At 40.0% G+C, this 16,846-nt stretch overlaps 1 protein-coding gene and 1 long non-coding RNA gene across 11 annotated transcripts in view; one reads left to right on the forward strand and one right to left on the reverse strand.

Annotated features, from left to right (window-relative positions):
• Positions 1-16,846, reverse strand: part of ROS1 (ROS proto-oncogene 1, receptor tyrosine kinase) — an 89,458-nt gene that overhangs the window by 6,630 nt on the left and 65,982 nt on the right. For all 3 annotated transcript variants that reach the window (XM_036414749.2, XM_036414747.2, XM_036414748.2), the window contains 7 exons: positions 16,036-16,171; positions 14,948-15,110; positions 13,294-13,358; positions 12,233-12,362; positions 9,349-9,446; positions 8,907-9,110; positions 6,142-6,276 (listed from right to left, as the gene is read on the reverse strand). In XM_036414749.2, coding sequence (XP_036270642.1) covers positions 6,142-6,276; positions 8,907-9,110; positions 9,349-9,446; positions 12,233-12,362; positions 13,294-13,358; positions 14,948-15,110; positions 16,036-16,171 — 931 coding nt within the window. The remainder of the gene's footprint in view (positions 1-6,141; positions 6,277-8,906; positions 9,111-9,348; positions 9,447-12,232; positions 12,363-13,293; positions 13,359-14,947; positions 15,111-16,035; positions 16,172-16,846) is intronic.
• LOC118705720 overlaps positions 555-16,846 on the forward strand; it is a 46,690-nt gene continuing 30,398 nt past the window's right edge. For 5 of the 8 annotated variants that reach the window (XR_004983783.2, XR_004983782.2, XR_004983777.2 and 2 more), the window contains exons 1-2: positions 555-685; positions 9,299-9,426. This is a non-coding gene — a long non-coding RNA (uncharacterized LOC118705720). Of the gene's footprint in view, positions 686-9,298; positions 9,427-12,763; positions 13,669-13,718; positions 14,183-14,979; positions 15,093-16,846 lie in introns of those variants that run through there. The other 3 variants (XR_004983779.2, XR_004983781.2, XR_004983778.2) reach the window with 3 other exon arrangements.

The following is a 16,846-nucleotide window of genomic DNA, read 5'->3' on the forward strand; positions in this document are numbered from 1 at the left end:
CTTTATATAGAATTATAGGTCCTAGTTACCAAAACTGGCATTAGTATATTAACAAGGAGCGAGTGGATTTTAGATAACCCTCTCTCCTTCAGGCTTGGTTTTCAAGTCTACCGACTTACTAAAAAGGTCAAGTACCTGCTCTCTCTCTCTCTCGCTCTCTCTCTCTCTTCCTCTCTCTCTCTCTTTTTCTTTTTGGAGCTATAAGGCAGATTGGGGGCAAAGAGAGAGAAACTTATAAAGAAACATAAATTGGGAAGTATTTTAAAATATTAGGATTACTATATCAACAGATAATTATAAAATTACAAATTGCAAGTTCTAAAAAAAAAGTGCTCAAGAAAACAATGTGAAATCTAATAAAGATGGAACACTTTTGGTGAGTTGCTCACAAAAGGTCCCTCTGCAGAGGTGACATTTAAGCCAAAGAACTTGGTGGGAAAATAAGATGCTAGTCATGGGGATAGGGTGGGGATGGGAGTCGGTGAACACACCAGGAGAGGAAAAAGCATGTGTAAACTTCTAAATTTGGAAGGAGCTTGGCAGGTTGTAGAACCTGAAAGGAAGCCAGTGTGGCTGAAGAGCCGTCATTGAGGAGGAGAGCACAGGAGATGAGGTCAGAGGAGGAAGGCAAGATCACGCAGGTCTCGGAGACCAGGCCAGGAGCTGGATTTATGACACTACAATGGTAAGCTGTTGAAAGTTTTTAAACAGGCATGATTTTCATATTTTTAAAGGATTACTCTCACTGGCTACATGTGAAAAATGGGTTGTAGAGGGCCAATTGGGAAGTCAGAAATTTATTTCAGAAGACTAGCTGAGAGATACTGGTGGTTTGGACTAAGGCAAAGGCAATGGAGCTACTGTAAGTAGATATTCAATCATAGTTAACAATGATCCGGAAGTCATTATGGGTATGGTATTTTAAATAGCTGGTATCTATTTTAGGAATTATAGTTTCCATTATAATGTGATATGCAAATTCTGTTTCCATCTCTTTCATTTTTTGACAAGCACCTCAGGCTAGAGTAGGTACTCAATGTGAAGTACTATGGAGAGACCTGATATTGGTCTATTTACTAGTATTGATCTGATGTCTTTTCACATTTATGACAAGGAATTTACATTCTAGATATAGAGTGCCAAATTTGGCTCTATGTTTTTAAAAATTAGAATCATGGCTGAGAACCTAATCTTTTATATATTTCTTTATAACCCGTGGCATTTAGAAACAGGGGTGATAAAAAGATCCTAATGGTTAGATTTGAAATAAAATGTTGTTAAATATTTAAAGTAATCATTAAAGTAGAATCTTGATGACTAGTCTAAGAGTTATTTTAGGAGGTTAAGGGGGACAGTAAAGTATAATTCTCCACAGGAAGCATTTCCTGAGAAAAAAAATATAGTTATGAATCAAAGATATTGGCAAAGAATAGGCCTTCTTAAGACCTGTCATACTTCAATTATGAAGTTTTTACTTATTTTATTTATTTATGACTTGCCTCATTCTACAAAGGATTTTAAGACACTTAAAGGCGATTATTTAGGACAGAAAGGACAAAAAAAAATGCAAGAAGGAAGAAGGAAGGGGAGAGGGAGGAGGAAAAGGAGAGAGAAGCCATCTTTACAATTGTCACTTGGCTAGACTACACCTCACCATTTCACATCACCCTCCAAAAGTTCAGCCTCTTGTTTAATCTATAGAATTTATTTAAGCAGATATTACTATTTTTCATCTACAAAGACTTAATTTACATGGAATATGGTCATTATTCTTAATTTTATGATGGTGAAAACATTTGGCATATTTTAGATAATATATAAAACTTTCTCTCCCATATCCAGGTGAAAAATGAAAACAAAGTTGTCCTAGATTAAGCTAAGAGAAACTCTATAAAGCAAGTCATTTAAATGAAAAGGGTACAACGTGGGCCCTTAAATAGCATTAAGCTCAGAGTGGAATAAAATGAAGGTTTTAAGAATTTAACCCTGAAAATACATGTTTTTACATCTTTCAGGTAAATTAATAACAAGTATTCTTTTGGTGTAAGGGTATCCTAATAAAGAGGGAATATGCTAATTGACCCTCATACCATTGCAAACATGGTGGCACCCACAGCCAATAAGAAGGGCATATGCTAATTGACTGCCCCACCCTCAAAGATGGCAGCATCCACAAGCACAAGATGGTGGCACCCAGTCCCCTCAGCCCCACCTAGGCGGCAGGCACACGGCTGCTCTGCATGCCTGCCTTCGGAGTCTCCCAGTGCCCTCAGCCCCTCAGCTGCCCAGGATCAGCCCAAGATGCAGGCAAGCCTCAGATGGCAGCTGCCCAGCTGCCCAGGTCTGGCCTGAGGCTCAGGTAACCAGGGCCAGCCAAGGCTTGTGCTGGTGGCAGTGGCAGCAGCAGAGGTGTGATGGTGCATCACCTTTCCCTGATCACCGGGTTGCCTCCCACCCCTGAAGGCTCCCAGACTATGAGAGGGGGCAAGCTGGGTTGAAGGACACCCCCCTCCAGTGCATGAATTTTCATGTACCAGGCCTCTAGTATATTTAATAAAAAGGAAATATGCTAATTGACCATCACACACTCACAAAGATGGTGGCACCCACAGCCAATAGAAAGTGATATGCTAATTGACTGCCACACCCTCAAAGATGGTTGCACCCACAGCCACAAGTTGGTGGCTCCCACTCCCCTTAGCCCCACCTGGGTGGCAGCACGGCATTGCCAGGCCCACCCCTAGGTGTGTCAGGCACTCCACAAACCTGCCTCCACAGTGCCCAGTATCATAGCCCTCCAGCTGCCCAGGGCCTTGGATGGTGGCTGCCCAGCTGCTCAGAGCCAGCCCAAGGCACAGGTAACCAGGGCTGGGCCTAGGCTTGCACTGCCAGCAATGGCAGCAGCAGAGGTGTGATGGGGGCAATGCCTTCCCCTGATCACCAGGTCACCTCCCAACCCTGAGGGCTCCCAGACTGTGAGAGGGGGCAGGCCAGGCTGAGGGCACTCACTTCAGTGCCTGTATCGGGCCTCTAGTTTCCTTATAAATAGGCACTTGCCATAATTCAATATCATGCACTAGAGACTGGTATTAGCTTATACTTACAAATACTCAAGCATATTAGTCAATATATATACAGGTACTTTACTGTGGTTAAAATTTACCTGGGCTGGATATTCCATCTCTACACAGATACAAACTCATCATATTTGAAATATCTCATTCAGCTAAGTGTTCAGGCTCAAATTCCTTCATTCACAATGCCAACCCTTGACTCCTCTTAGCCTCAATTCTTTTTCAAAATACCATGAGACTCATTAACCGTTCATTTTTAGTGTCTATGAGTAAAGAAAGGCCTTAGATTCAGAAAGCAATTCAAATTCAACAGGTAAAATCTCCATGGCATCTTTCCGTTTGAAGGAAATGAGTTTCTATAGGTATTTAAACAAAGCACAAGAAATACTGATTTTAAGAACTCCCTTACTCATTATGACAATCCTAGAGGGACTCAATTAGCATCTAGGTGCACATAGTTTTCAGGGGTAAAAATACGACGGTGCACCTCATCTTCTCCCATTGTTGCCACCTCCATTTGAGAGACACCCCGCGAATTCCAGGTGCCACCGTAATAAATCTGTCGGAGAACCCCAAAGAGCTCTCTCTTGAAGTTGCCCTTTGAACCCGTTTCCTCTTGAGAATGGCATGGTTGTTGTGTGAACTGAAAGCTGAAGGGAATACCTAGGACTAGGCTTTCCCCCACACATCCCGGACTATGGGGAGAAGAGGAAGATGCTCTGAACCTCTGCATTCCATTAATAGTTGAGTTCAGCACAGCTCCCTATGGGCTCACCTGACCCAGAGAGCATCCAGGTGCTGGGAATTTAGGTGGTGAATAGAAGTTGCGGGATGGCTCAGTGCAGACTTTCAACCCTCTAAGCTCGGCCTGTGATCTCAGAGAGCGGCTTCAAATAAAAATCAGTTCCCTCTGTACTCTAAGGAGAGTAGTTAATCTTTATCATGACAACTTAAGGCCAGGGCCAGATTGAATGGCAGTGCTCAGAGCCCAATTTCCTAGCACAGCTAGTTTTCCTGTGGGCGATGAGTTAACCCTCCCTGGCTCAGAGAGGTGTATAGCACTTGGAGGGAGGGCTGAGGGCATTGTTTGCCTTTTCATTACTGATGTTCAAAGGAACTTCAAAACCACCAATGCAAATTTTGGTTTCATGGAAACTCTATTGTTGGATACTGAATAATCAAGATAAAATTATGTAGACTATTATCTTTTTCTAGCACTTTCCTAGCATGCATTCTCCCTCCTTTTTCCAGTTGCATTTTTTGATACCTTTGGATTAGAATAAAGTTCAATCATTTTTTGTTCCACAAAAGATAATTTGTTATCCACCTCTATCCTCCCCAAACTATATAAATGAACACAACAATCAAAATGTATAACAGTGACTCATACCATACCAATGATTCCTAAAGTGCCTATGTCAGATAAAATTCTAATAGCACAGTGAAAATTTCATGTGACTGAAATTCTGGAGACATTTTCTGAAATATATATATATATATATATATATATATATATATATATATAACTGATGCCTGAGGTGCAGGCATTTATCCTAGCTACTATTAAATTTTAATAACCTTGTGATCATCAAAGAGTAGGTGATTTTTATCTAATTATAAATTAATATACACATTTTTGTTAAATAATTAGCAACCTAATTATATATATATTATATATATATAACAATATAATATATATAAAAATATGATGCAAAAATAATGATTAGGTTGCTAATTATTTAACAAAAATGTGTTTCATGCTTAGCTATGCTGGGGTATTTTTTTTCTCAAACTCTAGATCAAAGGTTTTCAAATTGCGTATAATTTCTTACTCCTAGCTTACAGAATTTCTCCCCATCTCCCCCAAATACCTAAGCACATTTTTAATCACTGACACCAAACTTGTTCAGGTCTGTGTATACCTAATCTCCCTGCCAATATCCCAGAGGTTGTAAAAGAAACAATCAGTGATTCAAATCTTCTAGCTGGAAGGTTTAAATAATACAAACACATTCACCAGTAAAACATCCACCCAAGGTGCCCAGTACTTAATCATCTTTTGGCTCCGCTATGAATCATCCTCTAAATAACACAACAGAGTCAAGGCAGTACAATCGTGGTGTGTATCCGCATACTGCTAATTCCTCTTGCACTTGACTGTACCACAGAGTTTAGCACTTTATTACGTGTTGGCTTGTTATCCAGCTGCTCCACATGTGCGTCTTTTCTTTCAAAATGCAATCTGAGATGTTGAAAACTCATGCCCCTGTTTTAAACACCTCTGTATATCATACAATCCTTAGCATGGTGTCATGCACATAACAGAGAAATTTATACGTGTTGCTTATATGTTCTTTCAGAAACTTCTTGGGTAAAACACCTCTTGGGAAAAGTCTCAAGACAATATTTCTGCTGAGGATGTTCACAAGAAGATGGATTAGTACTTAGTAAAATAAGTTGTCTTGTTTTTTGATAATTAGATTAAAATCACCTACTCTTTGAGAATCACAAGTTTATTAAAATTTAATAGTGACCAGGATCAATTTGACAGAGCAATTGATTACTAATACTTAGTCATTACATGTTTAGCTCATAAACAGATAACAACCTCTATAATTTTGAGCAGTACTCTATCCCAAGATCAGCTATGTTAACAAATGCAATCTAACTTTTACAAAATGTATTCCTACTTAATAGAATATTTTAATTTGTAGATTAAGATATTAGCTAAATCAGAGTTTACAAAATATAATGGTACACACACATATACACACCCACATTATACATGCCCAGAGAGCTTTTATTTCTTATAATTCACTTAACCAGGAGTATAAATATATTCTGCTCTTCCAAATTTTGTTTCTGAAGTGAAATATAATGTGTATATATAAATTTTTAAAAATCATGTATTTAGAAAATTTAATATAAATCCATTTCTAGCTTATGTAGGATATACAAATATATGAGGACCAGTTTTCATTTTAAAACACCATATCACTGAGGCATTAGAGTGCGTGTGCTCGTGTTTTTGTTTGTGGGTACTTATGTTAACATAATCACAACTTACAGATCATCAGGGCAGTCTCTCGGTGGCTCCAGTCTCCCTCCTGTTTGCACATAGTTTAAAACATCGAGGTTAGAATGAGCTGGATAAGGCTGATGACCAAGAGTTAAAATCTCCCAAATCAGAATTCCAAAAGACCTGAGGATATCAGAGAGTTTGCTTTAATTCTACTTATTACAAACATCATGTTTACAGTCATTTCTCCAACATAATACTCCTGGGGCAACGGGCTATATTTTGTGATTGGAATGATTGGGTCCATAAAAGGCAAGTGGGAGAATTAAAAGCAAGTTGATCCCAAGAATAAGTAGAACTAGTGCCCAAACAACATGACTCAGTGGTTAAACATCAACCCATGAGCCAGGAGGTTCTGGTTCAAATCCCAGTCAGGACACATGCCCAGGGTGGCAGGCTTGATCCTCAGTGTGAGGCATACAGGAGGCAGCCAATCAATGATTCTTATCATTGATGTTTCTAGCTCTCTCATTCTCTCTTCCTCTCTGAAATCAATAAAAATATCTTTAAAAATAAAATAGAAAAATAGAATAAGCACTTCAGAGGTGACAGGAATGCTCAGTGGGAACACACACACACACACACACACATACACTTTGCTCCTCCTTTCTGGCTGAACCATTGGAGAACTGCAGACCTCCATTATGCAAGATATGCTTCCAGGTGAGCAAGAAAGCATTTGTTTGTTTGTTTTTCTAAGTTTGAGTGTTAGTAAACATGGAGAAGGAAGGTGTGAATAAAAACTGGCAGCACTGATCCTAGTTTTTATCTCATCCCCAACTGTGTCTAGGGCTGGTTCAGCTTAAAAGTTATTGAACAAATCCTTAGATTTTGAGCAGCTCTCATAGAAAGTTTGGGGTCAACAAGCGAAAATGAGTTCTATTCAAATAATAAATATATTTCTAAATCTCCCCAATGTCCTAATATTTTTGAGATCTGTGATTTAAAGTCTACTTATAAATGAATGACCGAACATCCCCAAATAGTAGGCATTTAGACGCATACTTAGATATTAATTCATAGGTCCCAATTCCTATTAGTCAAAGCCTCTACACTTTGGGGAGTAACAAAGTACCTGAAGTAAATGTAGCTATTTCATGTACACTAGTAAGATGAAGGATCAAAACCTATTGGAGCGAGGTATGTAAGCTACTGAGACCCAAAAATAGTCCCCGCTAGACACCAGCTTTCACTTTAGTTTCAGGCAAACTGCAACCTCTCTGGTCTCTGTTTTCTCATATTAAAAACAATACACAGTGGAGTATTATGAGCAGTAAGAAAGAAGGATCTCTTACCCTTGCAACAGCATGGATGAACCTGGAGAATATTATGCTAAGTGAAATAAGCCAGTCAGAGAAAGTCAAATATCACATGATCTCACTTATATGTGGAATCTGATGAACAAAATAGGTCCTGAGACATGGAACAGACTGGAACAAACTGACAAATCTCAGAGGGGAGAGGGGTTAGAGGACAGGAAGAGATTAACCGAAGAACTTGCATAGCACATGGACACAGGCAATAGAGTAGTGAAGGGCTGGGATGGGGCAGCGTCAAGGATGGAAAAAGGGGAGCAAATGGACGACATCTGTAATACTGACAACAACAACAATCTATATATATATATAAAAAGCCAGCAACTGGAACGCCATAATGACCAGAACAATGCCCACTGCAGCCAGCGAACCGGCCTGATAGGGGGGTGAGGCCACCAGCCAACCTCCCTCGGCCCCTCCCCCAGCCAGCCCCACCCTCAATGGGCCCCAGCACCCTGATCAGCCCAAAGCCTCCCCCCCTGGCTGGCTCCACCCCTGATTGCCCCACCCCCACCCCAATGGGGGGGGGGGGGGCCAGTGGCCAACCTCCCAAAACCTATCCTTCCACCCATGACCCCTCCTCTAGGCCACAGGCCCAAATTGGTCTTTCCACCCCCTTCAGGAGTGGGGCTGGCTGGCCCACTACCCACAACCTTTTCCCTTGGCTGGCCCCACCTCCAATCAGCCCCCACCACCCCGATTGGCCCGTGGCCCCTCCCTCAAGCCAGCTCTGTCCCCAATGGGCCCCGCCACACCAATCAGGGGTGGGGCTGACCAGCCAACTTCCCAGGACCCCTCCTCTGGCCACTGACCCCCAATCAACCACCCCACCCCAATCTGGGGTGAGACTCACCATCCAATTGCCCTCAGCCCCTCCCACCAGCTGGCCCAGCCCTGATTGGGCCCCCATCAGGGCAGGCCAGCGGGTCAACCTCCCTCTGTATTCTCCTTCCAATAGGCCCTGCCCTGATCTGTCCCAATTGGGACTGGGCCAGCCGGACCCCACCTGTGCACGAATTTGTGCACTGGGCCTTTAGTCTTATAAAATAAATAGTAATATGCAAATTGACTGAACAGCAGAACAACTGGTCACCATGACACAGACTGACCACTAGGGGGCATATGCTCAACATAGGAGCTGCCCCCTGGTGGTCAGCATGCTCCCATAGGGAAAGTGCTGCTCAGCCAGAACCCTGGATCCTCAGCAGTGCTAAGATCCACGGGGAGCATGCCTAAGCAGGCGGTTGGACATCCCCCGAGAGCTCCCAGACTGTGAGAGGGCACAAGCCAGGCTGAGGGACCCCCCCCAAGTGCATAAGTTTTGCACACTAGGCCTCTAGTAATAATAATAAAAAGATTAGAAGACCTTTTAAGATCCTTTTTGGCTCTGACATTGGATGGTTCTGCCCACATTTCTATGCGTCCTATTAAGCTCACCATACATCAGACTGCGTCGTGAAGATTCCATCCATCAAACTTTCCGGAGCCATCCACCGAACAGGGAGCAGGCCTTCTCCCCTCTTTCTATAGTAATCATTTTTGTAGATGTCCCTCGCGAGTCCAAAGTCCCCAATCTTCACCACCCGTGATGGACTACTGTAGTCTTTCACTGAGACAAGGCAATTCCGAGCTGCCAGGTCCCTATGGCAAAAGCTATATTTAATTAATAATAATAATAATAATAATAATACAATAATAATATAGTTCCAGAGATCAGACAAGTTATACTAGCAGGTCTGTAGAGAAGAGAGACTATTTTTTTTTTTAAGAATTATTGCTATTTTGAAGGACTGAAAATGTTTGTTTTGTATATTTTACCCAAACTACAGATGCCTAATGTGCCAATATCCATAGGAACCTGTCTCCAGGATCACTGTACCTGTGAATGAAGTGCAGCTGCTCCAGGTAGACACAGCCTTTTGAAATATCCACACACAGGTCTACAAGGTCAACCAATGTAAGTAAAGGACCATGAAACTGTAAGAAAGGGAAAAGATTAGGCACTTTTCCCATTTGCACAAACTACACCTATACATATATATGTATAAATGGCTTCATACATATGCATGTGCACACATACACATGGTATTTTAAAGAAAGTTTTAGTTATGGCTGCAAGAATTTAAGCAAAGAGGAAAAGAACTCTATTTGTATGATTTCTTCCCAAATATACATAAAAAACAGACTACATTTCGTAAGCAGAGGCAATCTGGGACCTTTGTTTGAAACTGGGTGTTCATGCTGACGGACCAAGACTTACCTGATTCTGCTACTTACTCATCGTGTGGCCTTGCTCAGTTTGCTTTGTTCACTCAGCAGCTTTCTCGTAGGTAAAGTGGAAATAATAAGCCTGCCTTTGTGGGTTTTCACATACGGTATGTAATCTGGATGATATATAAAAAGCACTTTATAAACAGCAGCTGCTCTCATAAGCAGCAATAATGGCAGTATAGTCAGTGCTCACCAGTTTAATTATTTACCCAAGGTCACGCTATTGTGTCAGTCACGACAATGGGCTTGTTCCTCATATGCGCAAAACACACTCTTTTTCAGGGTCACGTCTAAGCGAGCCAGCCCAAATAAATTGTGCCTGTATGGCTACAATGATTTCTACAAGAAAAAAGGCCAGCTAAAGTTTTTATTAGAACCATAGGGAAAAACTCTGTCCCTTGCCATTTCCCTGCAATTACCCTCGTTCAGGCCTTGATCATCCTTATCGGACTCTTCCCAAACTTCCCATGTCTCCAGCCTCCTTGTGCTTTAATTAGTTCATTCCGTTGTGACCCAATGCCTGTAGGGTTCAATTCTGATCAAGGCCATGCACCTCTGTTGCAGGCTCAATTCCCAACCCTGGTTGGGGCATGTGCAAGAGGCAACCAATCAATGTGTCTCTCTCACATTGATGTTTCTCTGTGTGTCTCCCTCTCCCTCACACTCTTTCTAAAAATCAATGGAAAAATATCCTTGGGTGAGGATTAACAAAAAATAATAAAATAAATTAAAAGCAAGACCACATACTTCACAGTTAGTCAATAAATGCCCAGCAGAGATTTGATAATTAACTTGTTTTTGAATATGTGTTTTTATTATTTTGATGGCATGTTTTTATTTGCTTTTACTTTTTTTCCATTGTAATACAAGCTTGGAATATCAAAGCTAAAAGTAGCCGGAGAAAGTTTTTAATTTAATATCCCATTTTATAGATGCAGAAAGTGAGATCTTGAAAACGAAGGACTAGACTAGTGGTCTCGGCACAGGGATAGGGAAAAAGATGCTTGTGGTAGTTCCTCCAGAATGTGCCTCTGAGCACTCTCTGTGGACAGATGGCTGGCCCAAGTGAACTCAGCATGATGGGGGCTTAGAGCCTGGGCCACAGAGGGCCCTGACCTTAATCCCGGCACTGGGCACCTAACAGCACCCTGTCTTATATGAAGCATGGAGGCCATCCTGTGCAGTTGGCAGGAAAGGCAGTGGAAGAACTGAACACTCTTAAGAACTGATCATTACAGCCATTCGGATCCTGGACGCGTGGGATAATTTGGAAAACATGGTCCCATGCATTCTTTTAGCCTACTTTCATCCTCTCTTCTCTCCTCGAAAGATGACAAAACATACACAAAAACAAACCAAAACAAACAAAAAACTTACAAAAATCTATATATAAGCTTTCTTTTAAAAAATTTTATTAATTTCAAAGAGGAAGGAAGAGGGAGAGAGAGAGAAATATCAATGATGAGAGAGAATCATTGATCGGCTGTCTCCTGCACAACCTACACTGGGGATGGAGCCCATGACCCGGGCGTGTGCCCTGATCAACCTGGGCATGTGCTCTGATTGGGAATCAAACTGTGACCTCCTGGTTCAGAGGTCAATGTTCAACCACTGAGCCATGCCAGCTGGTCAGATAAGCTTTCTTGTTAAAGATGGGGAATTGATGCTTTTAATTTTAGTTCCACTCTCTCCCCTTACTAAAATGAGAGTCCTGAGGAAATTTTTATGATATCACAAGGGCAAGTAGATCAAGAAAATAGACACAACAAGACAGGTTAGAACAGGGAAAACATATGGAGGAGTGGAAATTTAGCAGAGCCCAGGGAGGTGAAAGATGATGAAGGAGAAAGCAATAATTAAACTGATTTTCACTGTAGAACCCCACAAAGACTCTTGAATTGGAGGTAGCAAGTATCTCTGAATTCGGGGGTGAAGGACAGGACTCAATGTAAGGAGAATGTTTAGAAGTTTATTTTAAGGGCTAACTAGCTCTTAGATCTCCCCACTGTAGCTGGAGGCTCTCCTCTGAGGGGAACACACACACACACACACACACACACACACACACACACACACACACAGAACCAGAACACCAAGTTTGAAGATACTGAACATACTAAGGCATAATTCTAATAGTCAAGACATGAAGACTGGAAATATCAATTTGGGAAAGACAGACATACAGATTAAATACAGAGAAAGACATGCTTTTTCCAACTCTTCACAACCTCTGTTCTCCAGGGAACATGATTCTGGCATTGAGGGAGCTATTTTCCAGTTAAATACTGAAAACAGGCTCAAATAACCAGAAAATCCCAAAAATTAGTCCAGGGTGCTAATTGTCCTAATCCAACATGAAGAAAATGCAGTAATTCTTTCCAAGGAAGTCTTCCACGGTTCTCCCATAGACGGAAACTGCAGCCTATTGAATTTAAAGAAAATTACTAGGGCATTTGCATTATAAAATCCACACTGGGGACCCCATTTCCTACCGTTGTCATCCGGGCTTTACGCAAATAGGTGAGGAGATCACCTCCTTCCATCAATTCCAGGATAATGTATTGGGGTTCATTCAGCAAACAAACTCCAAGCTGCTTCAGAATGTTGGGATGATTAAACTTACTAAAAGTGGAAAGAGACAGGCGGGTGACATGACAGCGACAGAAGTCCTAGCTGAGGTTCTTCTGGAATAGAGCAATTGATTATCTATAGTTTCCATCAAAACCCCCGCTTTTTTTTTTTTTTTTTTAACTCTTACAATTGAAGGCCTCCTTTTTCCAAGTGATGGGCTGTGTTCTTTTCTATTTAAGTGAAATATCTGATAGAAAAGAGGTAATATGGCAACCCCTAGTGGCCAGCGCATATGGATAGAGCAGCCTGTGTTTCAGAAGAAACCATGTTTATATTCAGTACTTTGTGTTTTGGAAAAGAAAGTCATTTGAACGAATTTCCTTCTTCAAAAGTTATTCGAAAACATATTTTTTTGTCATCACAAATATGAAATATTATTCTTTCTTTTGTAGAGGAACAATTCAAACAGGCAAATTTGGTTACAACTGTTTCCTCAAGATGTCAAAGCAAATAAATTCCAATCGAATAACTAGACCCACTGCCCCAGGTCTTCCCGTTAAGATGTCTTTCATCAGTTTTCATGCTCAACAACTAACTCTATCACTGAAGTCAAATTTACCAAGACAAGAGATATTTTCATTGGTAACACTGTACTTAAGAGAACTCTCTCTTACTCAGTCTACTTCAACCATCCCCACATACTTAGAAGACCATTAGCATGCTTTCGGAAGTCACTTGCAAAACACACATTTTATTGAAGGTAAAAGGAAAACCTTTTGCTGGAGGACTGCTTGTGCCCTGGCTGGATTCTATTGTATAAAATATTTGTCATTACAGGCATATTCCCATTTAGACTTCAGCCACGCTCAATTGGGGCATGATCTATTATGTCAGGTGATTTTGAATGTTAGAAATCTACCAATCAGATGTAAAAGCTTCCTGCCCATACCAAGGGAAAATTATTTTAGAGCTGCCCTGATACCTCATCAGATACGCCTCCTTCAGGAATTCAATCTTTTCTTGGTCTGTGGAGCCCTTCTTCAAAGTCTGTGCAATATAAAAACAAGCCAGGAATCAGTATAGCAGACATTTCTGTGGGCTCAGTGCATTAATGGAGATAATCTTGGTTTTGTTTTATAATATCCACCCTGAAATTGCAAAATAAATAATGGATGGTGCATGTGCATGTACTATGTAAGCCTATTTAAAAGATAGCTCCTGTTCTTGAAAGTATTTAAGTGATAGATGACAGATCTAGTAATATTTACACGAAGTCTCTCCAAAATGTAAAAAATTTAAAAAGAGAACAAATTTGGAGCTTAAGCTAATTTCTAAATTTTCACAGTTTTCTATTCAATGTCTAGTTCCCAGGCTTCCTTGCTAATAATACCCTAATATGTTTCTCAGAGGCAAGGTGACCAGTCCCAGGCAATTGGTCTGAGATAATCATGAAAACCATGGCCTGTAACTCTCCAGCCTCTTTTGCAAATATGGATCAGTTCTGGTCAGTGAATGTTCTGTCCTGAATGAAGATGTGTTGCCTGACTCCTTGGCAACCATCTTGGGACCATGAGTTAACACACATGTACAAAGTGAAGAGAATTTCAGATCTACTGGCACTGCACTAAAGCCAGCGGTCACCTGTTACATAAGAAAAATAAACACTTATTTAAATCAATTGAGAAAATTTGGACAAATTTTCTGATTGTATTGCCCACCTTCAAAGCAATAGATTCCTAAAAAGCTGTGATTAGGGTATTGCTCGATTACAGATCAGCAAAATATAGCCTGTGGACCAATTCCACCCTTTCACCTATTTTTGCACAGCTTGCTATCTGAAAATAGTTGACATTTTTTTTCTAGCTTTATTGAAGTATAACTGACCTGATAAATTTTTAACTGGTTGAAGAAAGTAAAAAACAATATAATTTCATTACACATAAAAATTATGTGAAATTTACTAGTAAACTTCAATTTTCATAAATCAAGTCTAACTGAAACATAATCACGCACATTGGTTTACATACTCAATGATAGAGTGGCATAGTTGCAACTGACTCAATATGGCCACAAGTCTAAAATGTTTACAATCTGCCCTATTACCTGCCTTGAGACTGCACTTAACAACCTCACTCCTCTTATAGTATATTTGAAGGGGAAAACTGCTGGGTCTTAACTAATTAATAAACACAGAAATTAGTATTAATTGCTGAAACTGGTTTGGCTAGTGGTAGAGCGTCGGTCTGCATACTGAAAGGTCACAAGTTTGATTCCGGTCAAGGGCATGTACATTGGTTGGTTGCAGGCACATCCCTGTTGCGGGGGGCGGGAGGGAGGGCGTGTGCAAGAGGCAGCTGGTCAATGTTTCTCTCTCACCGTTTCTAGCTTTCTATCTCTCTCCCTTCCTCTCTGTAAAAAAATCAATAAAATATATTTTAAAAAAAGAAATTAGCATTAATTTCAGAGCTTATGTAGGGAATGGGAAGGAAAAAAAAGTGATTTCTATAGCCATAAATAGCCTCCTACCTTCTAGTTCTCTTTTCAGTTAAGATCACTCATCTTTCATTACAGTTGCACCCATGCAAATCTATGTAAGTATGCTGACATAACATGTCAAGGAGCTAAAACCACATTACCTTCACTGCCACCTTGGTTTCTCCGCTCCCAGCTCCTAAGATGTCCACTGCTGTCCCTTCATACACTTCTCCAAAGGCTCCGCTTCCCAGCAGGAGGCACAGAGTCAGATTTTCCCGAGGGAAGACAGGAAGACTTTCAATCTCCTCTTGGGTCGGAAAAGTACTAGAAAATAACAATATTCTTGATCTCCCAAAATACAGATGGTTTACAAGTTGGTGTTGGTGTTGGTGTTAGTGTTTGAAAGAGTATGAGAAAGAAAGCTCATGGCTTCGCAACCCTGAGGTGCATTCTATGTGATGAAGTGATGTGGAATTTTGTGTTTCAATTCCTTCCCCATTTCACCATCCAGAATATTCCTTCCCTTAAAACCCAGACAGACCATGTCACTTTGCTAATAGGCACCTTCATTTTTATAGAAACATGCCTGTGTGTGCATTGCCTCAAGGTTTTTTGCTGTAGCTTGTTTTGTTACAGTCATCAATTAATTCCTTTACGTTACCAGTTTGTATAAAAAAGTGATTGCAAATTAGTAATAAATACAGCTGGATTTATGAGCTAAAAAGCATTTACTTTAACTACTTCACACAAAAACCTCTTATATAAAACAAAATTTACCATGAGCACAAAAATCAACTCCATTTTCATCAGGTTAACTTTTAAGAAGCCAAGTTTCTCACCTGGAATATTATGAGCAGAGAAATGCATCTGCATTTAAAATGCTTTGAGTTTTTAAAAGAGAATCTTGAGTGTTAGGTGTACTGAGTACTTTTCAAGAAAAAGTCACCTCTAATTTAGATCACTTCTGTGTCTATTCCAAACCCTTCATGTTTTTGTCTTAATTTACAAATTTCAATGTAAATGCTTATGACTATATAATTCCCTTTTGTATGGACCATAGTATAATGTCTTACAAAAACATTTACATTTTTTTTTAAGTTATGTTGACAGAAGTTCAATACTCATCTATCTTAAAGAGCTTGTGTAGGCAACCACCATGCTACTTCTGAAACAGAATAGTAGATGTTAGCCCATGTCCTCCTGCCTGCCCTTCATCTGGATGTCCCATCATGATGCCCCAGACACTCACCGTATCGCACAGCAGCCATTAGCCAGCCCCACCGCAGCTGCCAGACCTCGCAGCTCAGCCAACTCCTTGTCTTCGCTTATGAGAACGGTCAGCCCTTCCTTAGGAGTTTTCTGATTCTTCAATCTTCTGTGCCAGACTATAAAGAAAAAAGACATAATTCACAAAACAAAGTATTGTTTCCTTTTCCTTTAGGTATGTAAACAGTACATTAAGTGTTTATCCATAAGAACACCATTGGTAAAATAACAGAATTTAACTGAAAAGTATGCCCCTAATAATAATTAAAAAAAAAACCTAATTAAATCTCGGTAGCAGGCCATAGAAAAATGCATAGCTTATACTACCTCATTTTTCATCGAATATCAAAGTAACATTTAAATATTTGATATATTTCTTATTGCTGTTATAAACAAGTTGAAGTATCTTAATATCGGAATTAATTTATCAAAATCACTCTTAAAGCAAAATCAAACCAAAACACACTTGCATAATAATTATTAGTGAAACAAATTCATTTCTGAGTCCAAATATGTTCAGGTTATACTCCTCAGTAAACCTGAGGAGTGCTTTCAATATAATGGCTATAATAGTATATTTTTTGAAAATGCAGAGTATCAGAATACATATCCATTGTTGTTCATATATATATATATATATATATATATATATATATATTCAAATACAGAGAAAAATTATTGGAATGAACCCCACCAAATGTTAGCAGTGGTCCTCCCTAGTCATGAAATCATGGATGATTTGTATTATCTTCTTCATACAATGAGCAAATATTATTTTATAATCATATATATAA

Source organism: Pipistrellus kuhlii, unplaced genomic scaffold (genome assembly GCF_014108245.1).
Source record: "Pipistrellus kuhlii isolate mPipKuh1 unplaced genomic scaffold, mPipKuh1.p scaffold_m20_p_5, whole genome shotgun sequence".
Classification (NCBI taxonomy): domain Eukaryota; kingdom Metazoa; phylum Chordata; class Mammalia; order Chiroptera; family Vespertilionidae; genus Pipistrellus; species Pipistrellus kuhlii.